The sequence below is a fragment of the Micropterus salmoides genome, unplaced genomic scaffold (genome assembly GCF_014851395.1).
Source record: "Micropterus salmoides isolate LMB-PRFRI ecotype aquatic unplaced genomic scaffold, ASM1485139v1 Ms_hic_scaffold_2, whole genome shotgun sequence".
Lineage (NCBI taxonomy): Eukaryota > Metazoa > Chordata > Actinopteri > Centrarchiformes > Centrarchidae > Micropterus > Micropterus salmoides.
Window position 1 is genome coordinate 2,437,338 of NW_024041150.1, and position 23,655 is coordinate 2,460,992.

Here is a 23,655-nt window from a genome sequence, read left to right on the forward strand (position 1 = left end):
TGAATTATTTACACAGTCATCCTTCGTGGCACAACTTACTGACTGACACTGAGTCATATAGTGTGTCTGATGGCCTGTTCTGTGTGTGTGTGTGTGTGTGTGTGTGTGTGTGTAGATTTCACACCAACATTTGGCAACATAATGGGTGCATAACTAAGAAGTAGTAGTGGCATCCTGCATGAAGACAAACAGTACAATGGCTATTTACGTCAGTTTGTCTGTACTACCAGCTCCCCCATCAGCACAAAGCTGGGACATACAGTACATATCCTTTGTTTAATCAGGTAAAAGTCTCACTGAGATTAAAATCTGTTTTTCAAGAGACCTGGCCACTTATATACCTAGTAGAACAACAACTAATTATTAGAGAAACCAGAACAACAACTTCTGGATATATCTGTAAGTCAGTTGCAAAGCAAATCAAATTGAATTGTACACAGAGCCTCGTGATACCTCTGCAGAGTTTGTGAAATGTTGGAAATTCAGGGACTCAATCTTGGCTGCAGGCCACAGTATTGACCAATTCTGTAAACCTTGCCCCCACAGACTGACTCAATAAATTCACCTGTCACAGTTTTCTGCCTTCAGTTCTGGGTCAAAAAAGAGAGGATTCAGATTCAGCAGCCATGGCATTAAAGGGAACACTTACTTGGCTTTGCTCACTAGCAGGTAATCTCATGGTTTTAATGTGTCTGTAATGGAGATCATGAACATAGATGTGAACTATGTGGACTATATATGAAAAAAAGGATGGATGGTTGGAAAGGTTGGATATTATATGCAGTGTGTGTGTATGTTTGCTTGCAGCTTTGTCCTTCTCTGCAGCGCAGGATGAAACTTTACTACAGAATTGCAACTTGCAAACTCAGGTCATTGAACGTCTACCAGCTGATCTCAGGTAAACTGTTAATGTTCGTCCTACCAGAAAAGCTGCTGTAACATGCACATTAATGAAGCTCACGTTGTGTTTATCGAAGAAAACAAACAAAATCATTAACCTTGCGGCTGATATTTTTAATTCTTTTAAAATTTTTCCTTTTCATGCCACTCTCAAAACAACTGTACTGTCTGATATTCACCAACAGGTGGCGGCACAGTGTGTTGAAAATCTGAGTGCACAGCAGACCGCTGCACTACTGTTCTCCACGAGGGATCTGAGTGATGCTCTGCACAAGCACCAGCTGAAAGGTAGGAGGGTGAGCCAGAGACATGTGTGTTCCTGTTGTTTCATCTGAGTGACCAGTTACAGTTTTAGACCTTGAGTGTGAAGACATTTTGTCTGGTTCTCACGTCTTCAAAGGGCCGTCTGGGGTGTTGGCTTTAGGATTAATGTTAGAATGAAGCTCAGATTGAGGTGAGGGTTAGGGCTGGGTTAAGGCAGGAGGTTGCAGTGCTTCCTGTTGAAGGGGTACAGAGGAAAGTTTGAGGGTGGCAAATACAATACATGTTTCTTCATCTTAACAGAATCTATTGCTCTATTTCTGGTATATATGATATGATATGTTAATTTCTGGTTATGATTTTACATAACACACGCCAATTTCCCCTCCCTCACAAGGATGCATTATGCTAGAAAATCAACATATTGATAACAGTTCGGTTTCAATCACACAAGAGGTACCTGCCGATGTCCCTGATCTGGACATAGAAACAATAAAAATTTAAAATACTAATTTGCCATGGTCAGTTCCAATCAATCAGGGATAGGTTTGTTGATGCTCCTCTATCAATAATATTAGACTGTACTGCACTTCAATGTTATAGAAACCTAAAAGTAGTAGTAAATATTTAAGTACATTGCACTGACTACGATGGAAGTCAGAGTGCTCATGAAGAGCAGTAAGGTAAACCGCATTTATCACATTTGTTAAAGCGCACTGAATTAAGTGAACTCTGCCTGGCAAACAGAACGACTGCTGTCTATTGACGTTGCTCTTGTCGTTGATTGAGCTTAAGTGTTGTGGTGTCATTTCTGCTGATGGACTCTTGCAGGTGGTAAATGCTGAAGTGGTTTTTCATATAAGCCTGACATTTAGCCTACTGAATAAAAAACACGCTCCGTTCCAGCAGTTCTAGATTTCATCAAATTGAATGTGGATTTCTCTGGTGTTTAACAGAACAGTCAGTAAAGTGTAGGGCTTAGGCCCGAACAATAACTAGATGACAAAAGAAACAAGAAACGATATATACACCCAAAATGGACATCTGTTGAAATGTTTTATATTCCTCGTTTATAAAATAATCAGTCATTTATAGAATGTCAAGATGCTGAGCCGAAGGAATGCCCTGTAGCCGAAGTTCCAGAAAATGGAGGTTTGGCGTGTCTCACAGTTGCCAACAAGCGCTACTGCAAACCTATGTGCAACCATGTAAGTGGTACATACAATTTAACATATATTAATAAAAACATGTCATAATAAGTACATATTTCAGTGCGACAATGACAAAAAGGATGAGTAGTGTAATGCAAGTCTTCTTTCACAGGGTTACGATTTTGGTTTTATCAGGAGGAGTCGTTTGTATGATGAATGCAGCCAGCAGACAGGACATAAATGGGATACCCAGTACGTGGGAGGAAACAAGCTGGCTGTGTGCAACAGTAAGGCTGTGTTTTCTTAACTAATATGAGTTGCATCTAATAACTTTTTGCTGATAAGTCCAAAGCAGGACCTAAAGTACTTATTCAGTGTGGCTACGTTTTATTACTTTTTAAAGTCTTAAACTGTCTGTACAAGGAAACTGACATTATATATTTATACCATGGCACTTTATGTTAAGTTGTGAAGTTAAACTTTTCCTACTCTCTGTTTCTAGAAGAATCTATTCAAGTTTCAGGAGCACAGACAGCGTATTTTCCTAAAGATCAGGACTGCCTGACGACCAAGAGCAGCAGCCAACTGCAGAACAGCACCATGGAAGTTTTTACCAATGAGCTGAAGAATCAAGGCATACAAGGAGAGCCAGAGTATGCCTGTCTTGTATGTGGATGACCAAGAGGTAGAAACAAGTGTGGAAAAATGCATCGACAGAGGTGTTGCAGCAAGAAATGAAGTATTTGCAAGTGGAAACAGTTCAAATCTGTATGAAAGTTAAACTAACTTCACAAAAATAAAAGTGTTCCTGTACTTGAATGGTTGTTAGCATTTATACACACTCAGTTTAGTGTTACATGCAGTTTACCATTTTTCCTGCAGTGCAGCTTTAGCAGTGTCCGACTTTTTACTGCATGCTCCAGCCATGTTTGCTATTCCTTTGCCACTAATGGGGTCTGAGGGTAAGGCAATTTTAGGACACTGACTCGTTTCCTTTTGAAAAAGCAGGACCCAAGATTTTGATCTCTCCTGTAATGACCGATTTTACTTTATATATTTAGTTAGAAGCTACATGGATGCACCTTAGCTGAAAAATAAAACGTAAATTGAGGATTACTCGTCTAAGTAACCCTACATTCGCTATCCCGGGGAATTTCCCCACGGTCCAGTCATTGGTGGGAAATGACGTGAACCTAAACACGGCAAACACAACCGTATTGTTTCAGCGAGGCAGCGACTGTACTACAGTCTATGACTCAATCACGAACACTTTGTATTAAAGGGGATTTCTCTGAAGATAAACGCCTGGATCATTGCATTTCCATAAAAGGAGGGATTCAGCTTCAAGTGTTCTGGTTGCCATCTTCTCCGCTTTCCTTCTGACTTCATTTTGTTAATAGTCACTCATTGTTTATGTGCTTGATGGCGAGGTCTCGACGAGAGCAGCAGTTGAAATGAGGTTAACTACTCCGCCAAATGGACTCCTGTTCTGTCTGCTCTCGGTTTTGCTAACACATCCAGACGTAGCTCACTGAGATCAAGGTTAAAAAGTCAAAATGAGATTGCAGGATCTCATTAGGTAGCCATTGACATTCCACATCATTCTATTAGGAATCACTCTAATCAGGGAGAAAATGACCCGCAGAATGACCCTCTGGTGTAGGCCGACAGACTGTCTAATCATCAATTACGGAAATAACCGTCTGTGGGCTGAGGGATGAGCAGTGGTAAGGTGGGCTTTTCTTGGTAACTGACTCACATATAAACAAAACAAGTGTGAGTATTGTCAAGTCCAGTCAATTTTATTTATACAGCCCAATATTACAAATTTGCTTAAGGGGGCTTTACAATCTGCACAGCACACCCTTTATCCTTAGACCCTCGATTCGGATAAGGAAGAAAATACCCCAAAAAAACCTTTAACGTGGAAAAACGGAAGAAGGATCCCTGTCCCAGGATGGACAGACATACAAACACGTGTACAGAGTAGAATAGATTGTAATATCTATGAAGAATGGATCCGCAAAAACGCTTAGCCAAACTTGACCTGAGCCACAAGACCTCCTCTCCACCATGGAGACCTGGAAGAGGACAGGCTACAACTTAATTCACATCAACTAAGGAGCAGACAATTATATTTTCGACAAGATTGAGCTTCTATGTTTGTGGCAACAGTCTGGGGCAGGCCTTTTCCTGTTTAAACATGACTGGGTTCATAAACAACCCCGCTTTTTCCAGTTTGATGAGGAAGAACTTGACTGGCCGGCACAGAGCCCGGACCTCCACTGTATCAGACCGCATTGGGATGGATCCCTGCGGCCAAGTTCCCAGAACACCATATACATCAGCATATTAATACCCATGTGTTTTTGGAATAACGTACAATAAATGAATATATGTGCTTTGGTGTCCACATACTTTTGGCCAAATAGTGTTATATTCTCTGGACAGAATAACTGCAGCAGTGAAAGTAAGTAAGTGCTTTTATTTTATTGCATTATTCCAATGTCAGTGATTGAATTACATGCTGTTCAATGCTAATTCAGTCTCTAAGCATCTGTTTTGACTCAACCCCCATTATAGCAATGTTACTCTTTGTACACTAGAGGGCAGTATTAAATCACTTTTTGAATGCCTCCTTTATTTGCAAGGGATGACGCACATGTCATTCTGTTCACAAGGCATGTGTATGAGCTTAGTTGTTTGTCCTGAGCAACTAAATTAGAATAAAAAGCTTACATTTTCTCATTAAAACAACTACTTGAAGGTAAAAACAGACCTGCAGTGTATAGCTTGAAAATGAAATGTAAAAGAAAAAAAATATTTCACTTAAAAGATTTATCAATTGTGATATTGTATGTCTATTTTGTATCAGCTTTTCCACTAACAGTTTACAAGTGTCAACACTAACATTTTGTTAACAAGACTCCCAGAACGAAATTTGCTCTTTTCATGTAACTTTTTAGGTAAATATTAAAGAACACACACACACACACGTCCCTCCCTTTGTTTCCTTCCTGACTTCTTTCAAGCCTTTCGCTCCCGTCTATTCATCAGCATGTATGTTTTTTAACAGAAGAGATGATCAATGAATAATGTAACCTTCCTGTATCATCACTGTGCCAAAACTAATGCTGCTTTCTTCCCTGGCTGCTGTCCAGCTTCTGAAAATAGAAAATAAAAGAATTGAACAACTGAATGAAAGTCTACAAAGAACCCAGTTAAGAATGCAGATGGACATGAATGAGTTTTAAACTTCCCTTTCCACCCCTTAGCTAGACTTGGCAGATATTATTTGGACATGCAAGTAATCCTGTCTGATTCTTGTGGGATATGAATGACTCTGTCTTTTCTAAAATACTTTGTATTAGCCTGAATAACCCTTGCTCACGACACGGTAACTTACTGACTTCAGGAACTGTATTTCCGAGCTGAGCGCCTCTCTCAGAAGCTCGAGTTCGCCTTCTTTATGCGTCTCCAGCTCCTTCCTCAGCCTGGTAAACAAATGAAACCCATGTCAGTAACTGAAAGTGTGGTGGAAGAAAAGGAATTATGAAAGAGGCAACTTGTAAAAAGAAGCATCAGCATTTTTAGTTTTAAATGTTGAGTTTAAACCTATTTATGTGTTTTCTTTCTATCACTATACTTGGTGTCACCATGTTATTGTGTTTTATCACTGAGAAAATAAACAAAACCAAATGTACTACATGAAACTGCTTTTCACATTGGTATTCATGATTATAGTGACATAGACCACTCATGCACGATATATCCCAACTCTTGTAAATACCCAGATTGAGATAATAGTTGGTTTCTATTTAAAGAGATTTACCCAGAGTTCCCATGGCATTACAGAGTTTCAGTTTGTTTACATGCACAACAACAACTTCACTAAGATGTTTACAGTTTTAACTTTACCCCGACTTCCACAGCAGGCAAAATCTATCCGTTCTTTGACAGTTGACTTATTATCCAGAATGCTTTACGACTACAAGCTAACAGGAAAAATGGAATTTATGATGTTTAGTGAAACTTGACATGTGGATCTTCTTCAAACATGCAGCTTTCCATCCCTTATATCACTATGTAGCCTTTGTGGTGCGCCTGCTAAATCTAAACAGCAGAAGAAACCCAGACAGAGGCTAACTACTGTCCACGATAAAATTAACAGTTTGAGGAGCAACCCTGCTGTGTTCATGCAAAGATTTCAAAATCAGTGTGTGTGTGAAAAAACGACCTGCAGTCCTGCTCGAACACACTGCAGTCAGTGTTGTCAGGTCCTTGTTATTGTGTATTTAATAAACTTTCCCCTAGGGGTGCACTGCACAGGGGTGACGGTATACGGAAGGCCCCAAAAGACAAATGACTAAGCATAGAGTGAATTGGCATCAATAAATCAAAGTTTAGAAATGTCTCTCACATTAAAATCACCCAACTGGAGCAAACCTCAAAGGCCGGTTGGTAGCGTTCAGGTATGTGGCTGCAGAGGGAAGCATCAACCAAAACTGCTGCAAGACTGCTGTCCCTTTGTGACAGACTAAAACCTCATTCTGTCTTTAAAAGCAGTCCGCTCTTAGCAAAGTAAATATTTCATACATACAATTGTATTACTCAGTTCAGTTTGCCTCTGGGAAAAGCAGTGGACTTTGGGCCGTGGTACTCGATGCCTTGGCTGTGATTTAACTGTTATGGCAGGTGTTTGAAGGTTCTATACTGAGCCACACATGAACTGAAGCAAGCTACCTTCTTTTATTGAAAGTTAATGAAAGAAAAAAAAACTACTGAGCTACAATTGCATTTTCACAGTCTAAAAACCAACAGCAGTGTTTTAAAGTTTACACTTCTCTGTGGAACTTAGAAATCAGATTTTTGAGGCAAGCATACTGTTTTTCAAACAGTAGAATTATGTTTCCAACTCCAAGACACTCAGGACGGCGTTTTGGATATTGGTGGTTTCTGCAGTTTAATATTAGATTTACGCAGTACAATGACATCTTAAACTGAGCCTTCACAAATAATTAGCACTAATATATCAATTAAGAAAATCCTACACATCAGAATATACATATAATTCCTAAATTATCGATCTCAAGCACACTGAAAGAATATTTCAGGTATCTTCCTATGTGTGACAGTGAACGATCTACAGCAGAAGCCACCCTGTTTTGCACACTGAACACTTTTTAAATGACTGTAGCACTCGTTCAAATTGACATGCATTCAATTTCCAACAATCAATGAGAGGAGAGTTAAATATGCGTTTTAAAGAGACGCTGCAGTGGCTGAAGACAGGATTGATGGTTTCAGTTCAGAATGGATGATCATAAGAACGACTGAGAGGAGGCCTCTCTCTTCCAAAGCCACATCCTCAGCACTTCCTGAGGCTAATAAGTCCGGGGATAATGAAGGACCCAGTATGTTTAATGATGCTGATGGATGAACAGGGACATGCTACTCACATGCATGATTTAATGCAATGCCGGGAGAGGGCGGAGGGCTCAGAAAAAGGAACATGGGGCAGAGAAAAATAAATGAGGTTGAGCAAAACAAACAGATGAAAATGAAAGCAAGAACTACAGCATGTTCAGCCTGTTTTGTACCTCGTCCTAATAACAGGCACGATGAGAACACCTTTAATGAAGTACTGGAACAAATCTGATTTGAAAGGAGTTATACTTTGATTTAAAAAAAACTCCAGATAGGTTTGAGGATTTGTCAATCACTTCACAATCATAGTATTGTGGAGAAGACATTACCCAAAGTAGCGGCATCAGCAATAACAATGACCCTTCCTTCCTGGAACAGTATTGATCTCCGGTCTTTAATTAAATAAAGGAAGTCTCTTTGTGAAGAAACAAGGTGGACCAGCACTCTTCTAGCAGTCATGTTTCAGCAAAGGAAGGAACTATGGTTCATATTCTACTGTGATGAGCAGGCAGTTGTCTTGCTGTTGTATTTTATTTGTGCCCATTGTTCAATGTTTGGATGCCTGAATCTAAGGAGATAAGAAACATGTGAGTGTTTACCCATAACGATGGGTAACAATTTAATTAAATTTGAAATCAATTTGTGGACATGCATAACTAATACAGATGTTTCCATATATTGTAGGACACGAGGGGTCACTGAATGGTTTGATGAGAACGAACATTATGTGAATCTATGCTATGCTATGGCCTTCACAGGCGATAGATCCCAGCCCGATTGAACACTAGAGGAGATTTTGGACAGAGACAGTGCTCTCCACCACCATCAATAAATCACCAAACAAGGGATTATCTTTTGGAGGAACGGTGTTCATCCCTCCAGAAGAGCTTCAGAGACTACGTCTGAGAATCTATGCCAAGAAACCCTGAAGTTGTTTTGGAGAACCTTACTAAGACGATTGATCTAACAGGACTTTACAGACCAATTCAAAAGGCATAAAACAACATGTTCAGACTTCCCGAGAAAGACTATAGCCCAGTGTATCCCACAGCTATGCAGGCGCTGACAGTATCATTTGCACTTCAGAAAAGAAAACTCCAAATAAAACAACAGGAACAAGGGAGAGTGCAGATACTAACGTAAAACAGTAAAATGAACAATGTGCCCCAGTAATTGTCACCACTGAATAGAAAAAACATATAATGAACTATATATACTTAATTTCACAGTTTAAATTGGAAACAGAGGAACCTGAATAAAAGTTCCCTGTGAGTTGAAACTCACAAAGCGTCAACTATTACATTTTCACACTTTCAGTGTGCACCGGCTTCACATATCTGTTTTCTCTAGAGCTCCAAAAATAAGCTGACTACTGCTATCCATCTGTCTTATTTGATGGTGTTTCTCTATGTATTGCTCTTCATTTTGTGACACGCACACACAGCTGCCTCTTACCATTGTTAATTCAAGTTTTTTATGGAAATTCCATATGTACTGTATATCTAATTAAATACATATACTGTACTACTTATGTTTCCTAATATTGTATATTTAATATTGTAAAATGATGTTTGGGTTGCTCCATTTGCTAGTTTACATATAAAAGTTGAATTTTTCCAGTTAACACATGATGTATGATTCCACTAAAATCAAACTGTATTTATTTGCTGGTAAGTTGCTGGATAAGCATTCAGTGTAACCGCTTAATTGTCCGCACCTCATTCATTTCCCCTTATAAAGCTCCCCGTATCAATCACATTAGCCTCAGTTTCTTTTTCCCACTTGTTGACTGAATGAAATACACTGCAGATCAAAGCCTTAATTAAGCCAAATGGTCTTAATGCTCTGTTATTTACACTTCTAGATTTGGAGTCGGGCCAGCAGGAAACAGAGCGAGAAACAGAGACGTGAGCTGGGCTTACCGGTCTATTCAGCACTTCTCACAGTGGGAGTCCAACACAGTCTCAGTGGACTCGTGAGTGAAATTTCTTGGCTCAGCTACGTCTTGCTGTAGATGTTTTGAATGCTTTGAAATCTTATTATTGTGCAGTTTCTTTGTTTTCATTTTAAATTGTTTTATGTTTGTCTGCTCCTGTGTTATTTATGCTGCTGCCTATTCTCAATTAAATTAAATAAATAAATAAAAAGATCCATTTCTGCTCTTTGTTAATAACACTTCCATCTAATGGGCTTGCGGGATGCTGCGTTGTGTCGTTGAGAGTGTGATTCTCCTGTCTTTTTCTAAGTGCATTTAGCATCACAAGAGTGACCATGGTTATTAGTGCTTTTACCGAGATGAATTTTATACTGAGCTTATACTATATAAAAACACAGAACTCTGGTGAGGAGAGGACAGTGACTGCACTTTTGTAAACCGACTCTCACCAGAAAAACAAACGCTCAACTAATTACATATCATAGCTGCTCACCAAGGATATTTAAAATAACAGGAAGCTCTGTGAAATAACGTGTTTTATGTGCTGCTAAAGAGCTTACTGCTGTGTTTACATTTTGTTTTGTTCTCTTTTGCTCGTTTGTGTTTTATTCGCATGTATTTCCCTGCAGTATTTACGTTACTCTTTTGTGTGTCATAATGATTATGTTCTGTGACATAATGTAACTGCAAGTAAGGCAGGTACTGTGTCTGTGTGTCCAAATATATAAACCTCCCTCAGCATCCTGACAGTTGATGACACTCACCTCAGACAGGTGCTGTCAGTGAGAGGTTTCTGACTGACAAACAGCCTCTCCGCTCTCAGAGTCTCTGTCATTGCTTCAGCCTCAGCGAACTGCCGATCCAGGTCTGTTGTCAAGAGTAATGAATCAAACACAAAATGACTTTCCGCAAACAGGACAGACACACACTGTAGCTGCATTGTTAAGACTTTTGCTGAGGTGGCTGAAACAATGGGACAAACTTTGGATCCCCCCAACGTTAAAGGAGATGCTCTGTTCCGACTGACATGAGCTCTACGTCACAAAATACAGCCTTTTTATTAACTCCAGGCAACTCTTTGAGCACAGACCAGAAGACAGCGGGCCACACGTCTCAGGGTCAGTTGACAAAAAAGTTCAACACGGCTCAACTTTTTATTAGGTGTAAGCGCACAATGCTGCCTTGTACAGTGTTTTATGCTTTTCACCTCACAATCATCAAGTGAAATGATGTCTCACAGTATTATAAACCACTGTGCTGTGTTTTGCCCCATGATAAGCCTTTAAACTTATGGATCTATTACTCAAACTGAACTTCCTGGAAAGTATTTCAGATTTAAACCCTGTACCTGCAGCAACACATCCACAACAATGCAGTCTTTATTTCGTTCCCAACACAGCTAAACCTGTATAGCCTTGAGCTAAAAATGCTTACTGTATACTACATGTGTGAGTGACACAAACTAAAATAGCGTCTTTCGCACCTTCATTGACCTTCCTTCCAACCTGGTCATGAAGCCAGAAACTAACATACTTAATGTTCAACATCTGTGCTCCAGATACCGTACAAGTGTCTTAGCAGTGTGGTGGAATTCTCTTTTTCTCTTTGATTTAACAGATAATGTTACAAATTAAGCTGGAAGATGGATGGTCTGCTATTGGCAGTGTGAAGGAAACAATAAAGGAGCTTGTAAAGTGTGTTGAGTCAGAAGCAAAAAAAGAAAAGCTGTCAGTTGGTGGTGTGAAGAGTGTAGCAGATTTACACGTGCTCTTTCAGAACCACATTATCTAACATAAAAGGATCTTTTGGTATTCACCTTTCTGGATGCTATCCAGGTCCTGTAGTTTGAGCTGCAGTGCTCTCTTCTCCTCCTGCATGGAGCTCATGTGGCTGTTGCTGCGGCTCATCAGCTCCATCTCTGATTGTAGAGGGAAAAAAGACAAAATCCTAATTTGGCACCAAGAATCACTGAGTAAAATCACCAGGAGGGCAGAACTTTATATTGAATTTATACTGCTAAATGAAAGAAAACTTGTAAAAGTACTGCAATGTGGGCATTTTTGAAATTCACTTTAAATGTACAAACAATCAGAAAATGCTGTTCTCTTGAGACCAGATATAATAATGTGAAGACACTGGTCCTCATCGGTTATGTGAGCTACAGTATACCCTCACTCGTGTGTAACTAATGAAAACTTGTTTTTCATTAAAAGTTGCTGGAATCGATATATTACACTTTAAACCATTGCCACTGCAATATCTGTGCAAATTATCACTAGATAATATTTATTGGTTAAACGTAATGATTAAATTAAACACACTATGCATTGATTTCCTACCCATATGTTAAAATTGTCTTCATAAAACTGCATTCTACCCAACGTGGGGTGGTGATGGCGCAAGTGCTGCAGAGGCAAGACGTTATTAGTGTGAGCGGCACTTAATATCATCATGAAATTAGGGACTGGGGCTGGTTTGTGAGAACACACAGCAAACTGAGTCCTGGACTAAAGTGAATTTTATCTAGAAAATCTAACTGTATTTAGTTGTGTGTTAAGATTCTCAGTCCTTCGGGTGATAGTTATCAGTTATAACTCTATTCTGTTTAATCCAGGAGTAGGTTTAAGCTATGTGTGAATTTAGTTAGTTAGTTAATGCTTCTTTTTTTTCTCTGTGTATATTTCTGTACACACTGGGATAGAAAAGATAGATTTAGCAGGTACCTGGCACACACCTGCATCCAACCTTCAACCCAATACAATGATCAACTCAGTATTAATTATTGACTTCATGCCAGACTTGAATGTATTTTCCTGATTTGTTTTAGCACACTTACTGGCCAGATGGACAGAATTTCAAACATTATTTTTTTTAACTTCTTAGTATTTTTTCGTTGTGATAAACAGTTTTCTTTCCAAAGCCTATTCCAAAACATTCCAGCACCCCTTATTTTGTTACCCACACAACATCCTTGCATTAATTATACAGTACAGACAGTTATTAATTTTCACTCAATTCAGAAGTGAATATAATTACTACAGTTTTACTTTCATTCTCCACCCACCATCATTTAAATTCAGATTCTTCCTGAAATCATGCTGACTACTACGCTGTGAACAAGACCTGTCATTAATAATTCATCTGCTTACTACACTTATCCTGTACTGTATAATATACCAAAAATGTAATAATATTTAAAAAAAATGAGCAGTCAGGGCCACATCTGTGTTATATAACCTCTGTGAAAACAGTCCAATTATCTGTCTTTTAAGACCTTTGTACAATGATTCCACCTCCCTCTCCAGGTCCAGGATCTCAGCGTGTGTTTGGCTCTCGAACACTATCTCTCTGTTCCCTCGAAGACTGAAGTCACTGTTGAACCTTGAGATCTCCTGAAGGTAGTTTTCCTCTTCTTCTTTAGACTCCCTCTTTATCTTGGCCTGGTATGAAAAGACGTATCATGTGAAATGCTCCCAACGATAATACAAACACAGCTTCTTGTGATGCTACAACGACCTCTACTACTGCTACTATAAGTGATTTTAATGATAAAAGTATGATGAAATCTTAAAAGTCAAGAGCAGAGCTGTAAAATTAATCGCCAACTATTTTGATAAACGATTAATTCGCTTGAGTCGTTGTTTTTCTTTAAACAGGTAAAAAGTCTATGATTCCAGCTTGTTAAATGTGAATATTTTACAATTCAGGACATTATCTTGGACTGATTGACACTTCTCACCATTTTCTGACATTTTATAGAACAAACAACTAATCGATTAATCGAGAAAATATGATCTTACTATGAGCTCATTGAGCGGTTTCATGCGGTTGTGTTTCAAAACATACACAAAGACACAGGGTGAGTTTCCATGGACTGTGTTCACACAACAGCGTGTATCTGGGATCAGCTACACAACACTTTTTGACAACTATGACAGCCTTTGAAGGAATGCGGTGGCTATTCTCACTTCAGTGGGCCAAGAGCTAAAACAATTTCTTGATTATTAACTGGTTGGTAGAACATTTATCGTCAAACATTCTGATAATTGATTAATACAAATACTCAAACATTCACTTGTTCTTGCTTTTTTAAGTGTGAGGATTTGATGTTTTTATATCTGTACATTGATTACATTTGAGGTTCAGACGAAACAAGTAATATGAAAATGTCAACTTGGGCTCTGGGACATTGCAATGGGCGATTTTGACATTTTATAGCCTAAATGATTAATTGATTAATCAAAAAAGAAATAGACAAATTAATTGGTTATGAAAACAAATATCTGTTAGTTGCAGGTTTACATATTTTGTTTATAATGGACACTACAAAATCTGAAGAGCTTCCAAAGGAGGTTCAGGCGGTGGTGGTTGAGGGGTTAATTTGTACATCTACATAGTTTGGACTATAAAAGTTAACCAGGTATTCATGTTACACGTAACCAATAAGCTATGAAATGTAAATATTGATTCAGGCTTCAACCCACTAGCCGTTCCCCGAGGTGGCTCTTCTGGCAGAGCAGCTCTTCAATTTGCTTCGACATCTGGTCTGCACATTTCTTCATCAGATCATGCTGCAGCCTCATCGCAGACAACTGCTGGGCCTGGAGCAGAAATAGATGAGCAGGCCGATAAGACGCACAATCTGACAGACAGATGTAGTGAGAGGGACGTACATTGCTGATATGTGAAAGACATGTTAGTGATTCCACAGATGGGCAGCTGTGTATACTGTGTAGACACGTTTGTGACCCTTACTGGGGAATGGTGAACAGAAATTACCCATTTTTTAACTACTTTTAAAAACGTGGGCGTCTAGGTTTCTTTTTCAACATATCAGTATATATCACTTACATTCAAACTTTTCTTGTTTAGTTCCTGTGTCTTCATCGGAAGATGAAGAAAACTGCCAAATTATGTAGGAAGGTACATTCATGGAGGATGCTTTTTAAAGATGCCCCAGACACGACGTTTAGTTCAGTTCTTAGTCTGTTATTCGAGCTGTCAAGGAGGAAGTGAGTTTATTGTTTCTTATATGGTAGTGGAGGAGGACAGTGCATTTTCAGTAAGCACAATCAGCTTCCAACTTTTCTAAACACTGTAATTATCTTAAGACAGCTCTCATAAACTGTAAGGTGTTACATAATGAGAGCTGTAAACACGCTGTGCTGTAAACACACCCAGCGTATCTGTATGGTGTACACAGAAAAGGTATCCGTGCCGTGTGTTCTCAGGCAGATAATACTCAGATATAGTGTTGTATTGAGCAACCTTTCAAATTAGACCTAGCAATTTGCTCTTTTGATCAGATGTCCACTTTTACAAGCACAGGAAGAAGTTAGCAATATTTCTGAAAGGTCAATGAGCCTGCCTTTGACATCATATCTCACACATGCTAAAAGGTTTCACTAATGTTATCCGGTGGAAATTAGCCATTGATTTTACAGTGGCACTTGCAGTTTGCACTGTTGATGAAATGAATGGGAGAAATTAAGTGTTTTAAATCATAAAGCAGATCAGCTGATCAATATGCCAATATGCACTACTTCACCTCATGTGTCAATGCCACTGTCTGCTGCCTCAAGGTAAAGCAATTATTACTGTTATTGTTCTTATTTTTTCTTATCTCTTTGTTTTTACATTTTACAACAAACGTTACACATTTACAATATAAACCAACCAATGATCTCTCATTTTTATAAAGGTTTCCTATTGGACACACAGTAAAAAATTATATATTTCCTTCCTGACACCGCAGGCAAAATAGTAAAATATTAACCAGTACTTCACACACAGTGACTGTTCCTTGTGCAAGAACCCCAGATGAACACTTACTGTATCTAGAGGCACGGTTCAAAGTCAAACTGCATGATATGCCATCATGCAAATGAGTACCAGACTGTGCAAATATCAGGCTGTTCTATTATAAATCACCTGCACCATTGAACAGGCGACAGTCACTTTCATCGCTTATTTACAGTATTGCAATTGGTGACAACCTACCAGAACCTCCAACAATTATAAATCGCATTAATATATGGCAAAAGCTGTTAAAACTTGATAAAATCATCAAAGTATATTATAAACCTGCTAAAAACGTCTATTAAAGTGTATTGTAGGTCACCATTTTGTGTTACACAACAATGCTTTTGGCAGTTCAATCGCAGCCTGCTCAAATCATATACTGTATCAAAAGACATCTGTGTAGGCATACTTTACACACTGTGTCATGGCTGCTCCTCTTGTCAGTACATATGTTTTCATAATTATACTAGAAATTATAAAGAAAAAGCACATTTTAATGTAGCCTCACCTTTTTATTAAGTTCCTCATTGGTCTTTTCATACCTTTCAGTGGCGCTCTTGATCTTCTCATTACATCTGATGATGGCTACTTTGACTGAAATAAAGATGCATGATTTGTTAATGACCAGCAAAAGATTTAAAAAAAAACACTGAGCAACCCAACACAAATGAGTGTTTAAATGTCACTTTTGCTTCAAGGATATAGCTTCGATTTTATCTGTCAAATATAACTTTTCTGAATAAAATCAAGTCATTTTGAAGCAGAAACAACATTTTAGTCAATAATTAGAGGCTGCAATTACTTTCTGGCAAGTAGAATACTGCATGTTATGGGTTGTATTGGCCATTTAAAGGTATTTTAAGAGGTAAAAAGTACTAGATGAGTTATAATCTGTCAAATATAACCTCATGAATATAATCAAGTCATTTCAGGGCAGCAATAACCTTTCAGTAATTAAGTAGATAAATAGTAGCTCTGCTTTCCAGTCTTTCTGGCCACGTAAAATCCGATTCAGGTCTGTTAACACGTTATACAGACTATGATTAACCCACAGGGACATTTCCGGGGTCAGACCACCAAAACCGGGGACTGTCCCCAGAAAACAGGGATGTCTGGTCACCCCTAAGATAGCTGAAATGTGGTTGGTTAAGAGGGAAGAGTCTCTTAAAGCAATGATTCTCAAAGTGGCTCAAGGCTCCTTGAGGGGGTTACAGTAAGATGACCAGTTTTCTGAAATGAAAACCGGGGACATTTTTGCTTTGGTAGTCAGTATGTGATTAAAAAATATAATGTTATTATATATGAAATAAAAAAGGGGGACATTTCATTTTTGTAATCTGTCAAATATAACATTTTGAGGTAGAAACTACATTTTAGTGAATAAGTAGAGGCTGCAATCACTTTCTGGCAAGTAGAATACTGCATGTTATGGGTTGTATTGGCCATTTAAAGGTATTTCAACCGGTAAACTGGATTTGTTAAAGTAAAATAATGCAGAGTCATAAGGATAATTGCAAAAGAGATCATGTCTTTATTTTATAACTCAACAGTCAGTCATGTTAATTATAGGCTACAGTCTGTTTTCCAAAAATAAACAGGGGTATTAGACATATAGGCCAACCAAATAAATATTCCAACGACAACAAACTATTATTGATAATCGCGTAAATGTCATGCCTGGTTATGCTATAAACAAAACTTATTTGGCCACATTTGTGATTATTCCATTAAAAGAAACGTTAAAGTATCAGAAAGACATACCTTTGGTATTACCACGTACATAAAGTGATGTTTATTTGCACGTTATGTCTGTTTGATCCAGATAAAAGCAGCTGTAGACATAAAGATACTAACTTTAAAAAGATACAGCTTTAACAGGCTGCGTGCGCGCTCCCGCGGACTGCAATCACTTTTCGACACAACACCTGTCTGCTCTGCTGTCCAGTCTTTCTATTCTTGCCACTTAAAATCTGATTTCAGGTCTATTATTAACACACAGTTAACAACTGTGGGGGTCTGTGGTCTAAGTCGTGTGAGTTTAGGGGCTCCTTGATGTGAAAAAGTTTGAGAACCTCTGCCTTAAGCTAGGTTAGGCAACATTAGGAGAGATAACATTACAGATGACAGACAGATATTTTAAGTATACAACCAAAACAACCCCCAACAAATAGAACAAATAAAGCTTCTGAAATAAAGTCCATAAGTTACAGCAAACTGTAATTGTTTTCACTGCTAACCTGCTAACTGTTAACTTAGCTGACAGCTATATTTATAGCTTAGTTTGCTAGCTGAAAATGTCAGTTAACGTTACCTTCTTTGAGTTTTTGGGTCTGCTCAGTTAATTGTTGTTCAGTCAGAAGGATTTGATGAAAGAGTGAGTCTAAACTCATTGTAAGTCTACGGAATAGATTCTACTGTAACTGTTAAAGTTAACCAACAATAGTTTGTCGCCTGTAGCTAACTAGCTAAGGTTGCCTTTGATGCAGCTGTCAACAATGACGAAGTTACCCTGCACCTGACAACGGTTTGTTTGTTTGTTTGTTTGTTTTTTACATTGCAAATAAGACTATACTCCTGATAAAAGATGAACCATTATATTTTATTTTGTTTATTTATTACTTTGACATGCGCAGTTTTGTGAAACAGAAAAAAAAATGCCGGAAATGCTTGTTGTGGTGCTGCTAAGTTACATTAGTCAAGTCCCGGTAATTGCTAGCACCAGTAATATTATTTGTAACGTTAGTTAACGTCAGCTGCAGTACATTTACTCATTTAGCTGACGCTTTTATCCAAAGTTGTACCGTACAATACTACTGTTATATATGTCAAGAGTTTGCATGCATCTGGAGCAAACTAGGGTTTGCTCAGGCAGTGGGAATCGAACCCAGACCTCCCACATCACATGCGTGTCTTATCCACGTGGAAACTCTGTTATAAGTGGTTAAATTAACGTCTGACTTTTTTCTTTTTTTTTAATTCTCCATTGCTGTCTGCTGTTGATAAGCAGTGTTAGCTAACAGTGGTCACCTTAGGTCATACATTAAGTTAACGTTAGACTGTCATTGATCACCTCCCACTTGAGTGTTGAACGTGTTACTGCTGTATCTGCACAGACCGCTTTCTCAACAGTAATCCACTGAGACCCGCTGCAGTAACATTTGTCACACAATTCCTGACTTTGACCAATTTTCTCCTTTCACCACTGGTACAGGAGGAAAAAAGCATTCTGATCCGGTGCCATGGAGCACATTACAGTGTGAAACGTTAAATGACCCAAGGACTACATCATAGTGACATTCATTTGCAAAATGAATATCGCATATTGATTGAGGCTTTTCATAAATCACCAGACTGAGCCGTTCCCCTGACTGGCAAGGCTCCCTTTGGAGACTACAGAACAGCAAAGTCATCAAATTGCAAGCAGACAATTAGCCCAGATATAGAAGCCTGAGCCTGTCATTCATTTGGAAACACTTTCTGTCTTTCCCCCCCAAGTCATAGCCTATTATAAAAAGAAATAGCTGTGGACAATGGCCTGTGGCATATCTATTTAACAAAATTGAAAGTAATTTTGAAAAGTGACTGTAAGTTGCCTTGCAGGAGTGATTCGTCGTGCTTACCTAATCACAGGTTACTTTTCAAAAAGGGATTTTTCTCTGACGTTCAAATGAGGTATTTAATCCAATCTCTGAATGAACCAGCTCTCTCCCCCCTCCACCTCTGTCTGTCTGTGTGTGTGTAAAGTTGATTTACTGTGCATCCTTGATTGATTCGGCCCAGTCTTTAATAATGCAGGGAGAGGCTCATTGACATAGTCTGGTCCCATGTATTTAGCCAAGTGGATTAGCCTCTGAATAGACCCTATAAGCAATCAATGAGCTATAGGAAGAGTTAATGTTACAAGTCGGATGATGCATCATCCCTGTTATTAAAATCAGGCGTTGTTTGTTAGATTTCAAGTCATTTGATAATACACCAATCAATAGATGTTTGGAAGTGTGATGCTCTTATTGGTTTTTTGACTCCCAAAATAAACTATCGAGCGTGAAAAATGTAGTATTCTTTAAAAGTATCAAAAGGGGTTTAGTATGATAACTTTTAACAGCCAACAGATGGCGACAGACGCACGGTGTCCACTCTCCTCTGTGTGTGCAGGATTTATCCTGCAGCGCTGCGCTGTCAGGCTGCTTTTGTTGAAAAGTGTTTTTTGTTTGTTTTTAAAAAGAGCCCATAACCCCTGATGTGTGTCATCAACACTCTATACTCTTTGTAGTTTGGTACACTGTTGCATAACACTTTGTTTGTGTTCAGTTGCACATGGTATGAACATTATAGCAAACAGGGAGGAGCCAGGCACATGCTTGAAATATCATGAATAGGCTCCGTGAGCGACGTTCACTCCATTAAATATGTCCATTTGTCACTCAAGACGAGTGGCAGGCTACTCCAGTTTAGAAGGGGATTCCGATATAACTAATTGCCATATAAGCTACTCCGCAAGTTGCTATATTAAGCCATAAAAATGCACTTGAGTCGTGCTCTTTGCCCTCTTCCTGTCAGCACAGCTACACTGAAATGTAAAACCAGCCCACACACATCAAGAGTTGACAGTGGTGGTTTCAACATCTTAAATGCAACAACATGCCATCTGTGGTTATCTGGCTATGCCGATGTGCATTTTAATGGACTGTAACAGTGATATGGCTATAGGCTACATGGGCCTATATATAGGCTATAGCCTAACTTGTGTGAGTATGTAAGATGGAAAGTTTAGTCAAATTAAACACCAGAAAGACTAATAACCCTAAGAGGTTTGTTGTGAGTGTGCAACTCAGCAGTGATGGTAACCCTTCAAAAATGATTATCCCTGTGATATTGTCTATCCACTGGGATTTATGTCTCCGGTGCTCATTAGAAAGTTAAGTGAGCTTAAAACTAATTGTGTGTTTTCTGTGCTCCCATTGCAATATTACCATAACAAGTTTGCTGTGATAGGAAGGCATATATTTGTAAATGTATGATAAGATTACAGTACTTTAGTGCGAGGGGGAAGCTGGCACTCTCCCGCTGCTGAATGCGCGAGACAGCAGTGGGGCTCCAGTTGGCTGTGTGCGCTCAGACGCACAGACGCAAGCATCCCACTGGCTGGAGTTGGAGGACACTCGCCCGTTTCGCTTCCACCGCTGCTCTGATCCCCTTGTCTTTGTCTCCCGGCGGTGAGAAGACCACCCGCACGGGAGGGAAAGAAAGAATCACTTCTCTTTTTTTGTAAAGACTACTTAGAGTCAGAGAACTGTGCAGAATCGGGACTGGACACTTTTTGCAGGGGAGATTATTTCTCGCATGAGGCGTGCTGGATCTGTTCTGTACAGCGGAGCGCACACGGCTACGTCTTTTCAATGGATTTCAATACAGTGGAATTACCCTGGGAATTAAACTACTGTTAAGTCGCTTTTAGTTCGCAAATTTCGTTCCAACAAGGTTTTATGTTTCACATGGAGAGGAAGACGATGACCCTCGCGTTACTGTATGTCCTTCTGCCTCTTTTAGGTGAGTTTCACTTTAATTATGAGCACCAACAGCAGTACGTTTGATACAAATTCATCCCATACGTACGTAGACTACATACAACATTTAGTGGTTAATTGTCTCTTACGGTAATAAGGGGGAGCCAGCAGAGACAGCGGCTGCTCACTGATTCTGGGTAACGCAGAGAAGAGCCCACTGTACAGTGGTCCGAACTGCTTCCAAACGACAATCAGCTGTCGCTGCCTAATCCAACAATAGTGACTGTAAAAGCACGTTTTCCTCAGCATGATGGAACTGCCAGTAAACTATAGCTGTGGATCACAAAGTTGTCAAGTATGAAACGGCTTTTAATCAAAGTGGATATGCAATGATCCTAGTGGCGTCACAGATGTGTTTTTCATGTCACTGGATAGCCTGCATGCTGATATCTGTCATATTTAATCCCTGAAAACAGCTTGCAAAGTGGCTAAGATCTGAATATTTACTGTGAACAAACAACCGACAAAGGAGATTGTTACTTATATTATTATTTATTATTATAAATGTCACTTCTGCTTCCAGATGTGTTGTCTTATGCCGAGGAGAACCTGCGTGCTGGGGCCACCCGGCTGGACTGTGTCAGGGCCAGTGAGCAGTGCCTGAAGGAGCAGGCGTGCAGCACCAAGTACCGCACGATGAGGCAGTGCGTGGCCGGCGGCAAGGAGAGCAACTTCAGTATGGTTGCCGGCCTGGAGGCCAAGGACGAATGCCGAAGCGCCATGGACGCACTCAAACAGAGCCCGCTGTACAACTGCCGGTGTAAAAGGGGCATGAAGAAAGAGAAGAACTGCCTGCGCATATATTGGGGGATCTATCAGACATTACAAGGTTGGTTTTGTGCTTTTGGTGTCACTCTTTCTTGTCCAGAACCACCCCAAGACACACCCTCCTTTACCAGATTCTGATTTGCTCTAAGACTTATAAGATTATAGACGTGTTATTTTTGTTCAAAGGACTATCAAATAATGAAACAATAGCACAATATTGCTGCTTTTTATTGTCCTGGATGCCATAATACTCTACAAAGTCCCTCAGGGGTCTTTGTTTGGGTGGGATTGCTACATTTGGAGAACACCCTGCAGCTATAGTTAATGTGAAATAGACATTCCCCTAAGGGTTTGTAATCTGTTTTGTAAAAGGGTGAGATGATTAGTCGCCCCAGCTCCCCCCACTGCTGTATGGAGGGGGCACCATTAGTCCTCACCCTCCCTCCCGTTCCAGCTCCATGACCCTCCCCATCCCTGCCTACCACAAGCACAAAATCTCAAAAAGTAGCACACAGCTATTTATCACATGAGATCATCACTCAACTTTCATTCAGATTTGCCCCCCGACTCAGTTCACAGCCACAGTCCTGCGGAGCCGAGGTACTTTTTGACCTCCTAAATCACTTTCTTTGAAGGTAATGGAGCGTGAAGCCCCTCAGCGCTGGCATTGCCATCTTAAAGTGTTGATCATTGCAGGGGGGGGGCTTTTAGTCCCTAAACTGCATCCAGCCCATTGCCAGTGTGTCGACTTCCAGTTGTGCAACACAGCTGACCAACCTGCCTAATCAAGCGTGTGGCTGTGTGCCAGCGTGGATATTGACTGACCCAAATAACCCATGTCACATGCAAACCAGTGTGAGGGGTGAAGAATGATAAAGAAAACAGGAGGGGGTTCAAAACATATCTATCTGTCTATCTATCTAATGTGGTTATCTTCCTCACAGGTAATGATTTCTTGGAGGATTCTCCGTATGAACCCGTGAACAGCCGTCTGTCTGACATTTTCCGCTTGGCTCCCATCATAGGTAAGAATAAAAAAATTCTTCTCTGTGGAGGCTTTCACTCCTTCCCTTAGTATTTTTTTCTCTCCATTGTTTCTTTGGTCACCTGTCTCAGTTGAGATACGGTTAAGCTCCAAGCTGTGCATGCTCTCACCGAAGGTTATCTGTGTGTCAAGTGTTTATCCTCCCTCATCCTCTCCGCTATCTGTCTTTCTCTCCGCTTGTTCTCGCCCCAGCAATATTGCATGCTGGCTGGAAGTGACCTTACACGGGGAGCTATAGTTCTAGTCTCATCAAGCAGTGGAGAAATGCTTCAGATGTAGAGGGGCTCTGTTTTTGCTGGTGTATTTCACTGTGCTTGTGGACAGCTTCCTCTTGTGGCTGTTTGAATCCACTTGTTGAGAAGAGTGAGTGTGTAGCTTTGTGAGTAACGTGGGAGAGCATGACAGGCATTTTTCTGTTCACATCTGTGTGTGGGAGCGATGCTGACTCGAGCCTCTAGATGGCGATGTTATTCCCTTCTTCACAGCTGCTCAAGTACTCTGTGCTCCCACAGTTGAGACTAGTATTTGAGAGCCTGATCTATGAATGTGGCGCAATCATGTAGCTGCTTACACTTTCATTATTACACTGCAGGTGATGAGCGCTGTGTCAAATCAAACAGACAAGTTCTGCCTCCACATCATCAAAAAGCAAGGCTGATATTTTGACCCCTTTTGATAGAGAGGAGCCTTTTCTTTCTGTTTCCTCTGTCATTTTTTTTTCTCACAATGGGCTGATTTGCCCCAAACCAATGCCTCTGCCAAAATAGGGTGAGATCATAATGTGGGTGGTGAGATAGA

General features: G+C 39.8%; 3 protein-coding genes across 8 annotated transcripts in view; 2 read left to right on the forward strand and 1 right to left on the reverse strand.

Annotated features, from left to right (window-relative positions):
* Positions 1-541: 541 nt before the first annotated feature.
* On the forward strand, positions 542-3,131 carry LOC119913069. Its single transcript, XM_038732384.1, has 5 exons — positions 542-669; positions 808-1,188; positions 2,257-2,369; positions 2,485-2,599; positions 2,815-3,131. The coding sequence occupies exons 2-5, from the start codon at positions 951-953 to the stop codon at positions 2,988-2,990; spliced, it is 642 nt and encodes a 213-aa protein (XP_038588312.1). The 5' UTR covers positions 542-669; positions 808-950; the 3' UTR covers positions 2,991-3,131.
* A 63-nt stretch (positions 3,132-3,194) lies between these two features.
* Positions 3,195-18,018, reverse strand: ccdc172 (coiled-coil domain containing 172). Of its 4 annotated transcripts, XM_038732381.1 has the most exons (8): positions 17,789-18,018; positions 15,986-16,071; positions 14,160-14,276; positions 12,950-13,115; positions 11,492-11,593; positions 10,440-10,542; positions 5,719-5,806; positions 3,195-5,476 (listed from the first exon to the last, which is right to left on the reverse strand). In XM_038732381.1, exons 1-8 carry the CDS (start codon positions 17,865-17,867, stop codon positions 5,441-5,443), a joined length of 777 nt encoding a protein of 258 aa, XP_038588309.1. In that variant the 5' UTR covers positions 17,868-18,018; the 3' UTR covers positions 3,195-5,440. The 4 variants fall into 4 exon arrangements, with proteins under 4 accessions (XP_038588309.1, XP_038588308.1, XP_038588310.1 ...); XM_038732380.1 differs by having other exon boundaries at positions 3,195-5,806; positions 17,789-18,015; XM_038732382.1 differs by lacking the exon at positions 14,160-14,276 and having other exon boundaries at positions 3,195-5,806; positions 17,789-18,016.
* The window catches only part of gfra1a (gdnf family receptor alpha 1a), a 107,313-nt gene continuing 101,150 nt past the window's right edge, over positions 17,493-23,655 (forward strand). The window contains exons 1-3 of one of the 3 annotated variants that reach the window (XM_038732379.1): positions 17,493-17,509; positions 21,568-21,873; positions 22,757-22,837. In XM_038732379.1, coding sequence (XP_038588307.1) covers positions 21,681-21,873; positions 22,757-22,837 — 274 coding nt within the window. In that variant the 5' untranslated portion in view covers positions 17,493-17,509; positions 21,568-21,680. Of the gene's footprint in view, positions 17,510-20,398; positions 21,028-21,567; positions 21,874-22,756; positions 22,838-23,655 lie in introns of those variants that run through there. The other 2 variants (XM_038732377.1, XM_038732378.1) reach the window with 2 other exon arrangements.